The sequence below is a fragment of the Pyrus communis genome, chromosome 5 (assembly GCF_041283825.1).
Source record: "Pyrus communis isolate YQ-2024b chromosome 5, ASM4128382v1, whole genome shotgun sequence".
Taxonomy (NCBI): domain Eukaryota; kingdom Viridiplantae; phylum Streptophyta; class Magnoliopsida; order Rosales; family Rosaceae; genus Pyrus; species Pyrus communis.
Window position 1 is genome coordinate 21,270,001 of NC_142569.1, and position 13,225 is coordinate 21,283,225.

Sequence of the window (13,225 nt, forward strand, 5' to 3'; positions counted from 1 at the left end):
TCTTCTTCTTCTTCTTCTTTCTTCTTCTTCTTCTTCCTCCTCGTCTTACATAGTACCCTTTTTGGCAGAAAACTTACAATTCATGTTGCCTCTGAAGTCAAATGAAATCACGAGAAAAACATGTCGTCGGGGATGGGATTTTAGTGCAGATTTAAACAAGTATATAGTAATGCCTGCAGAATTGACAAGGATAGCCAAATGGTTTGCTGAAGTAAGTCGAGAAGAGCAGGCAATGTAGAAAGATTCCAAGTTGCCGATCAAATTTGTTTTTGTTTCTTGCAAATGTTTGCGCTAGTAACAAAGTTGGCAATTCAAATCTCTCTTTACAGTTTGGTATTTTGCAGAAGATTAAGATACAGTTCCTTCGCATATGTATTTTTGATCGAAGATCCACCATTTAAAAATCAAACCCCAAAATATCAGATACTCTGGAGCATTGTAGAAAACTATTTGAACACCAATGATCTCCTACTTTCCTGAATGAGCTAGTGATTATTGTCCTTGAATTATACATGCTCGTGTGCTAACGCACTGAGTCATCACTTTACACCTCAACTAACTTAATAATAATGATCCGTTACAACTTAGACGTTCTTGAGTCTTCCTTCCTTCAATGAGGATTGGGAAAATTGGAAAGCTCCAAAAAAAAAAATTTCGTCGATAGTTAGGTGGGTTTCTGAGTGGAAAAGAGGGAAAAGGGGATGGGAAACTAGCCCTCTTTCACTTCCTCTCCATATTAGGACGACATGACAATTTAACACTATGTTTGGATTAAGAAATTTAAGATTACTAATAAATTTTAAAATGATGTAAATTGAAATGACGGGATTTTATTTTCTAGAATTTGTGAATTTTTCTGCTTGGTTAACCTAAAGGAACAATGAAATTGAATATGAAATTCGTTATTTTTAAACTCTCAATTATAGAATTAGGAAATGATGCATATTCACAATGAATTTATACTTGGGAATTGAAGGTCTCATATCCTAAGTTTTTTTTTCACGCAGAAATTCTAAATTTTTATGTTTATGAATCAAAGCAAGAGAATTAGTGCATATCATTTATAAATTCTAACCTTTATCCAAATTTCAAATTTATTTATCTCATCAAATCATAGTGTAAGAGATTTTACACTGAGGATTTGGATGTTATATTATTGGTAAATAATTTAATGATTAATATATTGTGGACAAAAATTCATTACACTATACACATCAATATAATAGAATAATCAAAATTTCGGTTACAAAACACATTTGGCCAAAAAAAAAAAAAAAAATCAAGGACAGTAGTAATTTCTTGCCAAATTTATTTGAAGAGAATTATTTGGGCAGTATACCTCAAAGGGTGCATTTTCGTTCGAAGAGAATTATTTGGGCAGTATACCTCAAAGGGTGCATTTTCGTTCGAAGAGAATTATTTGGGCAGTATACCTCAAAGGGTGCATTTTCGTTCACCCACATTAATCTTAGTGTATACTCACCATATACCTATATGCCTGCCATCTGTCTTATCTCCTGACTATAGTTAATTCCATTATTAAATATTCTTTTTCTAATTTAAAACACTGAGATTAAACAAAAATAAATACAGTCCCATTGCACTTCAAATTACACACCCAGATCACTCCGCAAACACCTAGCATGCCGCCGTCGTGACCACCTCTTCGTCTGGCAGCCGGATAAACCATATGTTCACTATCTCCCTTTCTCTTCTTCACCCTTCTGTAGGAACTATAAATGGTTAGTCTTCAAAAAGGATCACAAACAACATATCTTACACATATCATTACAAGAGTTGGCATTAAAAAGAGATCGACCATACCTGAGAACCCATCTGCCCAGCAACAAAGACAGCATCAACACCAACTGAAAAACCTGGTGCAGGCTGTGTTTACTGGTAACACATAAGAATTCTTCTACTCACTCAAGACCTTATGTTCCAATGGTGATAGAACCCTGATTACCGAACGTTTTCTTTGTGAGCAGGGAGTCCTTTTATAAGTATAACCTTTGCCAACTTCCATCTATCGTGGAGTGTTGGTTCTTTATAGTTATTAGCAGTTTCAGATTGCAAGTTGTTTTGTGATCACAATCACCACATATTCCTTCATTATAGGAAGCAGTTTTACACGTTTACAACTCCCACCAGTTTATACAATTGGCAACTGCATTTCTTCCTTATACAATTTAGTTTAGTCCAATTAGGTTTCTTACACCTTCTCCTCCTCTCTCATCCCTCTTTCTATTTATGTTGCCTTTTTAGGTTCTGCAACTCATTTTGGCCAACCGGTGGTCCAGTGAGTTGCAGAACGAGTTATCCGAGTCCTAATACCCATCACTTACCACCGATGTAGCAGTAATCTATGTTTTGAAGAATTTGGATAAAGAGCCGTGAAGGCTTGGAAGTTTTTCAAATGGGTTTGTGAGAAAAATGGATTTAGGTTGAGTTCTTCGGTTGAAAGAGAAGGGTTTGGGATTTTTGGATTTAGGTTGAGTTCTTCTTCGGCTTGGGATTTTTGGACCCTTAGGGATAGAAAAGAGAAAGGGTTTTCCATTGATACCCGTGGAGTGGAGTGGCTTTAAGTGATGGGTAAATAAGGAATTGGGGTTGAAAGGTGGTCGTTGGCGACGACGGCGTGAGTGGTGTTTGTCTGGGTTGGCTTGGCTGAGTGGGGTAGGTTTGTATTTGTTTTTGTTTTTGTTTAATCAGTATTTTAAATTACTTTTAAAAATTGAAAAAGTATTTAATAAAGAAGTTAACTATGATTAGGGAATGAGACAGATGGCAGACATATAAGTGTATGGTGAGCATACACCAATGTTAATGTGGGTGAGCAAAAATGCACCCATACATCAGATGCACATACCTTTTCGTGCTATGAATTTGGATTTGATTTGTTTAATTTAGTGATAATCCCATAAAGTCAGTGAGAGGCAAACTTAGAAAATCGATAATGGTCTTGCTACACTTAATTATTCTTGAGTCAAGGTTACTCAAAAATTGTTTTATGTTTACTAGTAACGATGTTAAAGTTGGTACTTATGTGATCCAATAAGTTAGCTTTTATTGGTGAGTTAAATAGCGAAGTAACAATCAAACTAGAAAATAAAGTTACAAAAGAATGTGAGGTATGTTTGTCTGGTAAAAGTTCGATCCGTTTCAGTAAAATGTTTATGTTTCATATTTGTTTTCTCATTTTGCTTCACGCGACGTGAAATTGAAGCCTTCAATAAGAATAAATTTCTTTTACATATTTATAAATAAATAAATTTTAAATTTGTTACCTACGAGATTAAAAATAAAACATTTCATTTCTAATTTTGAAAGAGTATCATTGAAGAAAGAAAAACTTTTACACATCCCATATTTCATATGTGAGTAGGATTCTCTCTCCTCCTATTACCATCCCCTCCTCTCACACTCTTCTTTTTGTCATATTCTCTATATAAAAAATTCAAAACAATATATATAAACGTGGCGTAATCGTAACCGTTTAAATAGAAGGGGATGGAAGGAGAGAGAGATTAGGAAGGGAGAGAAACCTCTCTTTTGCATATGCTGCCAAATAAAATGCACCTGATTAGGAACCCCATGCGCTTGTTCCTCTAGTTGACCTTACACACGGATCTTGCCGACGTCGTGAAGTATACGATCCAACACCTCATCTGCAGTTCCAAATCCCAATCAATGCTTTAGACTCAGATCCGCTGCGTTTGGGACATAAATTGACTCCAAACAAGGAACCAGATTCCTTCCGGATCCATATATACTGAGCCTGTTGAGCAGGCAATCAGGACCGTTGAAATTTGATACAACGGTTACAATTATTGTAACTTTTAAAGGTCCCTGCTTGTAGCCATTGGATTAAATTTTAACGGTCCGAATCGCATGTTCAGCAAGTGCAATTTTATTGGATATGGAAGGGATTCGGTTCCTCCAAACAAATCTCCATGTGAGACCCACCCCACCCTCGCCAATCCCATCTTCATCCCTGTTTCCTTGGACTTACTCAGCGTTTATAAGCGTGTGTGCAGTTGAACATCCATCCCTGTATTGGAGAAACACTTACATAAAATCAGAAAGTTAAAATAGTAGTATTTTAATCATACTCTACAACGTCATGAATTAACTTTTCTATATAAGCTCGTATGATTGTTATAAGATATTGTCATTAAAACAAATGTTCAATAAAGAAGCCTAGCCCATATGACCGTATACATTGAGAATTGTACACTTGGCAATTCAAACTATTTAATAATGACGTGTAATAGAGCATTACGATCCAATTAGTTAGATTGTGCTACTGTATCATGATCTGGACAGCTTATTCTTCCAGAAGCACTGAAGCTCCTGCCTCTATACACCCTTGGTATATTATTTCTGCTTATTTATTAATTACTAGCTTAAATTTGTTTTGTTGCTTAACTATATTCTAAAGTGAATTATAAAAAAGTGTTATGCCTCTATATGCCCTAGATATGAAAAAGGATTTCTGATCTTATTGATAAAATGCCAAGGAAAAAGTAGGCATGGCATTCGTGTCATGTTTTTCGTGTTCGTGTTATTTCATGACATACCCAATATCTTAATGTAGACATGGCATTCGTGTCGTTTTCGTGTCATACCCAATATCTTAACGGGTCGTGTCGTGTAACACCTGTTAAAGTAAAAGGGTAATATGACCCGACTCTAAATTGACTCGTTAATATTATCAAGTAATATGACTCGACCCGTTACCCGTTAAAGAAAATATATTTTAAATCAATAAATAATGAAAATGATTGCAGCATTTGGGAGGTTGGATGTTTGAAAGCTTTAGAGTTTCAAAGCTTCAAGGATTTTGGTGAATTCTCTTCCAATTTGGGAGTAGAGAAATGTATTGTGAATTGGTGAGAAATGAAAGAATTCTTCCTCCTATTTATAGAATTTTTAAAGGCCTAATTTTGAATATAATACTCAGATGAAATAAATCATTTCTGTCAGGTGTTGACACGTGTTTTTCTTGATGACTTTTCCGATTTTTTGTGGAGTCACACGCCACGTGTAAAATTTATGTGACACGTGAACGTTGAAATTTTAATGCATTGGTCAACATTTGTTTCACCGAAATTTCGATATCTACAGTGTCGTTTTCGTGTCATTGTCATACCCGATATTTTAACGGATCGTGTCGTATAACACCCATTAAAGTAAAAGGATAATGACCCGATCTGAAATCGATCCGTTGATATTATCAGGTAATATGACTCGACTCGTTACCCGTTAAAGAAAATATATTTTAAATCAATAAATAATGAAAATGATTGCGGTTGTGCTGGTCGGTTTCTATTGCAGAATCTGTCATAGGTGTGTTTTCTTTTGTTGGTGCAGGTGTTCAAATCCTATGGATGGGCATTTCCAGCTATTATTGCATCTTTGCTGCTGCCACGGGTCCGAAAGGTTTCCTCATGGCGTTAGCACTCCCCCTTGGTCAGTCAGCATTTTCACTGTTATTTAAGAAGTTGGGACACGGAGTAGGCCGAAACGCAAGTCCAGGACAAGGAGGAGAAGGAAACCTTTTGCCAGCAGTTTTGGTAATGCTAAAACAGGTGACAAAGATATGTTGAAGACCAGGAAACTAGTGACAGAAGTATGGATTATCAATCTTGGGTAGTCGGAAATGATGCTTCAGCTGATGGTAGTGGTCGGGAGGCATTGAGTTTAGGTGGATGGGACGATCTTCACAACATTTAATCACAATTAACCCCCACTCCTAAGTGCTAATCCCCCACTTTAACAGTAGCTCGAGGGTCCAAGCAAATGGGATGACTTCTGGTTAAACACCAGCTCAATTGCCAGCCATCAAATAAAACGAGAACTTAAACGAAAAACATTCTAATATTTTTAAGTTTCACTGATTATCAAATGCATTCCTTGACGAATTAAAACCAACATATTATCAAATCAATAATCTGCAAACACTTTTGGGCATACAACATTTTTTTTTTTTTTTTTTTTTTGAATAGAAATGAGAGAATTTATTAAAAAAAGGGAGAAAATACAAATTAGGAAAAGACAGCCACGTGGAAAAGAAATCCACCCGGCGCAAGGAGAACAACTAGCAAAGACCCCTAAATTAAAACTAAAAGAACAAAGGAAAGGCTAAGCCGAATCAAAAAACGGCAGCAACCAAATCCCTAGCTATAGAAGGAAGACTGTAATCTCTAAACTCGACAGCAACAGAAGACCAAAGAGCTGCCCAGTGTCTCACTCTATCCCAAAGCTCCTCAACCCCAACTCCCTTGCAATCCTCAAAAACTCTTTTATTACGCTCCAACCAAATGTTCCAGAAGAGGGCCATCAACAGAGATCCCCACAAGGTTTTAGCTTTCCTCCCTTTTCCTAAGGCTTCAAACTTGGTGCTTAGGAGCTCAAAACAGCCCTTTGGGATGACCCAGGCCGCTCCAACTTCCTTGAGCAATTTCCACCAAAGTTGGATGCTATACGGGCAATGGAGGAAAACATGGTTGGCGCTCTCCTCCCCGGACTTACACAAAGCGCACCAGTTGGGGGGGGGTTGGTGAAGCAAGTAAAAGGCATTCGTCTTTGGACTTGATCACATGTATTAACCTTCCGGAGTGCCACTAGCCACTCTAGGAATTTGACTTTTGGAGCCACTTTTGCTTTCCATATCTGAGAGGACGGAGGGAATTGTTGCACAACTTCGTTGTTGCATAGAAAGGAATTATTGGATTTGCAGGTGAACTGGCCAGATCCTTCTAAATTCCATCTTCTCCTATCAGCTCTAGAACGGCACAGCCGCACGGACTCCGCCTTCTGCAGTAAGCCAGCCACCTCTTCAATCTCTGACTCTCTGAGGTTTCTCCTGAACTCAAAATTCCAACTAACCGACTGTAAAGAGGGAGCCACCATCCTGGAAATGCTTTGGTTTTTTGTCCTACATAACAAAAATAATCATGGGAAGTGCTCTTTCAGCGGTCCACCCTCCAACCAACCGTCCTTCCAAAACCTCAGCCTCTCCCCATTACCAACCACAAAGTTGCAAGATTGAAGAAAAGAGGGAATACCAGCCGAGATGTCAGACCACGGACATCTGCTTGAGCCCCGACTCGGAGGATTAGCGTCCCAGCCGTTTGCAACCAGACCATTCATGTTCCTTATCACCTTATGCCAAAGAGAGTTTGATTATTATCCCCAACAAAAATAAAAATGAACGAATAATTCCTTAGACAATAATATTACAATATTTCAGCACGGATGAATGAAGAATTGAACCTACATTAAATCCAGGTGCTTTATTTCAGGTCCACTACGAACTGTTAGTTTAACTGTACTTCCTTCAGGTCCCCAGTAACAATTAGGAAAAAAATAGATATAAATGAAAATAAATAAAAATTTAGTTGGGAAAAACAAGTCATGATTCTGAAAACACTTGTTTCAATTACAAGTAACCAGACCCACACACAAATTCAAAGGACCCAAGGTCAAGAGCTTCTCCAGATTTTTAAATGATTGCGAGTAATCCCCATTAAATCCTAATACTTAATGGATAGTTACTATAATGACAGGTTAAGTGGAAGGAAGTGTAAGAAACTCACTGTAGCAGCTCTGCAGCATCATATATGCCCATTGTTTCTGTACTTGTATCATCAATAGCCAGAATAACATCCCCAGACAACATGCCAGCTCTGTTTGCTGGACCTCCTGGGGAAGCTGAAATAACAACAAAACCAGCAGCTGATCCATCAAGTTTTGTAGGGTAGCCAGTTGACAGCCCTACGCCTGTAAAAGCACCTTGAGTTCCAGACTGCCCTTGAAGAAGATACTAACAGATTTCAGGAACAACAACTATATTCAAATCCAACTGAAGAAATGTACCTTAAGATAATGACTGATTTGTAGAGTGAGTTTGATGTAGTGTCTAATGGTGCATCAGATTCTTATTCAGGCTAAAATGAACTACTCTAATACACTAATAGTATAAGAAGAAAATCATTGTACCCGTAGAGTAATGAACTTTTCAAGCTCCAGAAACCGAGTGAAAGGATCCTCCAATGTGTCAAGCATCTTCTTAATTGCCATATTTGATTGCAAATAGAACATTAGGATTTAAAGAGGTAGAAACTGGAAAGATAAGTATAAAATTATCAGTTAAATGAAGTGATCCAGCTGGCACAAAGCTTTGCTCATTTTTATGCAAAACCCAACTACAGCTTAGTAAAATAATGGTTTGTCAAGTGAATGGAGCCCTTGGAATGGTAGGATCAGTAAATCTTGAAAAATTTCAAGCTGGAAAATGAAACGACAAGTATAAACAAAAATGAGAGCGGACTTTAGGTGACTCAAAGTCAGATTAAAGTAAATCCCTTAACATTGCACGACTTTGGGTTGTCATTACTCCATTATCATTACTCCATTACCGTATAACGTAAACTTACTGGATGGAGTACCGCTAACAGAAAGAGAAGCTGACATGACAAACATCAGTCCAGCAACGAAAACAAAAACAAGCCGTCTAATTTTTTCTGAACGTTTTAGCACTTCATGGAGACTGCCAGCATATTTCTTCAATCGAAATTTTTTCCTGACCTTACTATAATTTGCTGAAAACAAACCACCCTGACAAACAAAACTCCGACTGAGCCTCAACACCGGTAGAATCAAGAAACTGTGCTTAAAGTCCCCGTCATTGTTACCATAATTTATCGGCCTCTTAAGCGACGTAGTCATTATACACATTAAGGGAGACTTTGCTCGAGCTTCTACAATCCTTACTGGAAGATACTTCCATTGCAGCACCTGCAAAGAGTCCAGTTAAAAAGTGTAATTATGGGAGTCCCCATTACAACTAGATAACGCCCGGCATACACTATAGAGCACCTTTAGTATCAATTTCCAACATTAAAACTCTAGGAAAGTTACAATATATTACTAAACCGCCTGAATAGATATAATAAGCACCATAATGTCCTAAGAAAAATAATTAGAAACGATTAGCTAGTCGTATATTTTCCTTCGTAAAATGATTTAAAGACTTATAACTAGATGTTTACGCCAAACAAGTTGCAATAGAAAAGCAAGACATCTTCTTGGAGCACCTACCAAGTAATTTAAACTCATGTAACCGCAATCAAACCATTGATTAGAACGTAATTTCGCAAAAGATGAAACCGAAAAGCTTTAGAATTTTATGATTAAAAAGTAATTCCGCAACTATATTGTTCTCTAATTCCATAATTGCAGATTATGCCCAGAGAAAGAGAGCTAAAATGAGACATGAATTAGATAGAAATCGATGAGAGAGAGGGGAAGGGGTACCTGAGGCGGAGGAGTGGCGGCCATGGAGGCGGAGCTACGGTGGTTCTTGTAGGAAATGAGGGGATGAAGATGCAGTTGCACAGCTAGCGAGGACCTCCAAGAATGGAGAGTCCGCACCCGGAGAGCTCTCCCTTTTCCGTTGAGAACGTTATCTAATGGGAAGTTTCATTCGAACCAAAAGATATCTTTCCACAGCCAACCTAAAAAATTTATCCCACAAACTTCCCATTTCACCCTCGTATTAAAGTTGTGCATCAAGCACCATGTGGAATTGCGTGGAGAGGTAATTGAAGAATTGGGCATCCAAAGACCAAATTTTTTTAGAGACAAGGTGGTGGTGACCGGCGAATCAACGGCGGTAGGCGAGGGGGTGCTGTTGTCGACAACAAAATCACAGTTCCCCTATTTTCTCTGACAAACCTAACCCAATTCGGACGACACGTCATCCGACATTATCGTCAAAGGGCACCATCATCATCGTGATCTAAGTCAAGCACACAACTATCGTCGTTATGGTCACTGTGCCTTTTCCAGCGCAAGTTTTTAGAGGTGCGTACCTGATAATTCATTAGAGCAACTCCAAGCCTTTTCCCAGGTAATTCATTATTCAATCCACCTATGAACAGTAATTGTCTTAAATAAACAGTAATCACCTTTTGCATCTCCACCCCTACACTAAATAGCATTGGCAATTGATAATAAAATATTAGTATTTTTTTATTTATAAAATAATACAAAATAATTTTTAATCTTTTTCCTTTTGCCTTTTTCCTACTCCTCTTCCGTTTCAACTTTTTTCCACAACACTCTTCCTTTTCCTATTCCTTCTCTCTCTCTCTCTCTCTCTCTCTCTCTCTCTCTCTCTCATATGAATCACAAAATGGACCGACTCTTCCTTTTCCTATTCCTTCTCTCTCTCTCTCTCACACACACACACACACACGAATCACAAAATGGACCAACGCCAAGGCATAAGCTCAAATTCCGTTCCATATATCCTTCCCTTTCCTTCTCATCCTTCTTCTTATTCGAAACTGAAGCAAATCAAACAAACAAACTTTGAAATCTCAATCCCCTGGTTGAGAGGAACTCGAATATATCCTTGCATGCATCATCAGAGCACCATTTGGGTGATCCACCATTGAAGCCGAGACCTTCAAGCTTCCATTCCTCAAACCCAGATGAGGTTATTGCACTACTTCAATTGCTTGAGTTATTATCTGGTTTTTTATGTGTTTCGAGTTGAAATCCTTGGGTTTAGTCTTTGCCATTTGTCTGTGGGTGTATCGGCGACGAATTTCGGCGAGCCGGAGTTCTGGGTTTTCATTTTTTTAAATTTTTTATTAATTTATTAAATTTATATTAATATTTTATATTTATATTAATTTTATATTATGGCTGACGTCGTCCTGACGTCAGCCCACGTCACATTCCCTTCGGGCTCTCGGGCTGGCAATCCCTGCCGGGCCTGTCCCTCGGGCTGGCATACGCTGGACCTTATCCCCCGACCTATTTGGCCCTGTTCCATCGCCAGTCCACCGGGTAATACACCACGGTGGAACTGCTCTTATTAACAAATCATAACGTATTTAATCTTAAGCGTATCAAAGAGGATGAATGGAGCCTAAGGAGGATATATGATATTCCATTAGTGGCATGGAATCGTTGTAGGTTTGGTAGGAGAGAGTGAGAGATTAATCGATTGGGATGAACATACAAGATGTTATTTAAATCAATATATATAATGGAGTGAGAGCTGAGATGAAACTCACATCCCTGTAACTAGAGGTGGGTTGGAAAAATCAAAATCTGAAGAAAAAAAAACATAACCGAATACCAAACCAAAACCGAAAAAATCCAAACCGGAAAAAAAAAAAACCGAACCGAAAGTTATTGGTTTAGTTTCGATTTCACTAATTCAAAAGCCAAACCAAATCAAACCTAACCCAATTCGGACGACACGTCCTCCGACATTATCGTCCAAGGGCACCATCATCATCGTGATCTAAGTCAAGCACACAACTATCGTCGTTATGGTCACTGTGCCTTTTCCAGCGCAAGTTTTTAGAGGTGCGTACCTGATAATTCATTAGAGCAACTCCAAGCCTTTTCCCAGGCAATTCATTATTCAATCCACCTGTGAACAGTAATTGTCTTAAATAAACAGTAATCACCTTTTGCATCTCCACCCCTACACTAAATAGCATTAGCAATTGATAATAAAATATTAGTATTTTTTTATTTATAAAATAATACAAAATAATTTTTAATTTTTTTCCTTTTGCCTTTTTCCTACTCCTCTTCCGTTTCAACTTTTTTCCACAACACTCTTCCTTTTCCTATTCCTTCTCTCTCTCTCTCTCTCTCTCTCTCTCTCTCATATGAATCACAAAATGGACCGACTCTTCCTTTTCCTATTCCTTCTCTCTCTCTCACACACACACACACATCACAAAATGGACCAACGCCAAGGCATAAGCTCAGATTCCGATCCATATATCCTTCCCTTTCCTTTTCATCCTTCTTCTTATTCGAAACTTAAGCAAATCAAACAAACAAACAAACTTTGAAATCTCAATCCTCTGGTTGAGAGGAACTCGAATATATCCTTGCATGCATCATCAGAGCACCATTTGGGCGATCCACCATTGAAGCCGAGACCTTCAAGCTTCCATTGCTCAAACCCAGATGAGGTTATTGCACTACTTCAATTGCTTGAGTTATTATCTGGTTTTTTATGTTTTTCGAGTTGAAATCCTTGGGTTTAGTCTTTGCCATTTGTCTGTGGGTGTATCGGCGACAAACTCCGGCGAGCCGGAGTTCTGGGTTTTCATTTTTTTAAATTTTTTATTAATTTATTAAATTTATATTAATATTTTATATTTATATTAATTTTATATTATGGTTGACGTCGTCCTGACGTCAGCCCACGTCACATTCCCTTAAGGCTCTCGGGCTAGCAATCCCTGCAGGGCCCGTCGCTCGGGCCTGGCCTGTCCCTTGGGCTGGCATACGCTGGACCTTATCCCCCGGCCTATTTGGCCCTGTTCCATCGCCAGTCCACCGGGTAATACACCACGGTGGAACTGCTCTTATTAACAAATCATAACGTATTTAATCTTAAGCGTATCAAAGAGGATGAATGGAGCCTAAGGAGGATATATGATATTCCATTAGTGGCATGGAATCGTTGTGGGTTTGGTACGAGAGAGTGAGAGATTAATCGATTGGGATGAACATACAAGATGTTATTTAAATCAATATATATAATGGAGTGAGAGCTGAGATGAAACTCACATCCCTGTAACTAGAGGTGGGTTGGAAAAATCAAAATCTGAAGAAAAAAAAACATAACCGAATACCGAACCAAAACCGAAAAAATCCGAATCGGAAAAAAAAAAAAACCGAACCGAAAGTTATTGGTTTAGTTTCGATTTCACTAATTCAAAAGCCAAACCAAATCAAACCGAACCAAATTAAATATAAATAAGTTTATTTATTTATTTAATATTTGTGTGTTTATATTCCAAGCTCAATTTAAGTTTAGACCCAAGTTTTAAGCTTTTGTTTTAGGGGTGTGATATCCACACACCCCATTTTACTTCTTAGACACCTTTTTAATTTTTGACCGTCAGATCAAATGAATTAAAGAAGATCAACGGATAGAAATTATCAAGGGGTGTGTGAGAAGTAAAATAGGATGTGTAGATAGCACACCCCTTGTTTTAGGCCAACCATTAACCCATAATCCAAGTCATTTTTCTTCTCCCCACCCAACCCTCTTCTTTCTTCCATTTTTTTCTCCCCTTCCGACCCGTTGCTTTCTTCCTTTTATTTTTTTCTCCCCACCCGACCCTCCCCTGCATCTTCTTTCTCTTTGTTTCTTCTTGCATCTTCTTTCTCT

General features: G+C 38.1%; 1 protein-coding gene across 17 annotated transcripts; it reads right to left on the minus strand.

The window, feature by feature from the left end:
• Positions 1-5,916: 5,916 nt before the first annotated feature.
• On the minus strand, positions 5,917-9,881 carry LOC137726415 (carboxyl-terminal-processing peptidase 2, chloroplastic). Of its 17 annotated transcripts, none has more exons than XR_015962981.1 (6): positions 9,322-9,864; positions 8,005-8,802; positions 7,602-7,810; positions 7,283-7,340; positions 7,071-7,167; positions 5,917-6,940 (listed from the first exon to the last, which is right to left on the minus strand). XR_015962981.1 is itself a non-coding variant. In XM_088694754.1 (6 exons), exons 3-5 carry the CDS (start codon positions 8,104-8,106, stop codon positions 7,328-7,330), a joined length of 342 nt encoding a protein of 113 aa, XP_088550880.1. In that variant the 5' UTR covers positions 8,107-8,127; positions 8,442-8,802; positions 9,322-9,869; the 3' UTR covers positions 5,965-7,167; positions 7,283-7,327. The 17 variants fall into 17 exon arrangements, 11 of the variants coding, with proteins under 11 accessions (XP_088550880.1, XP_088550888.1, XP_088550889.1 ...); XM_088694754.1 differs by having other exon boundaries at positions 5,965-7,167; positions 7,602-7,828; positions 8,005-8,127; positions 8,442-8,802; positions 9,322-9,869; XM_088694762.1 differs by having other exon boundaries at positions 5,965-7,167; positions 7,602-7,828; positions 8,005-8,073; positions 8,442-8,802; positions 9,322-9,868.
• Between the last annotated feature and the right edge of the window lie 3,344 nt (positions 9,882-13,225).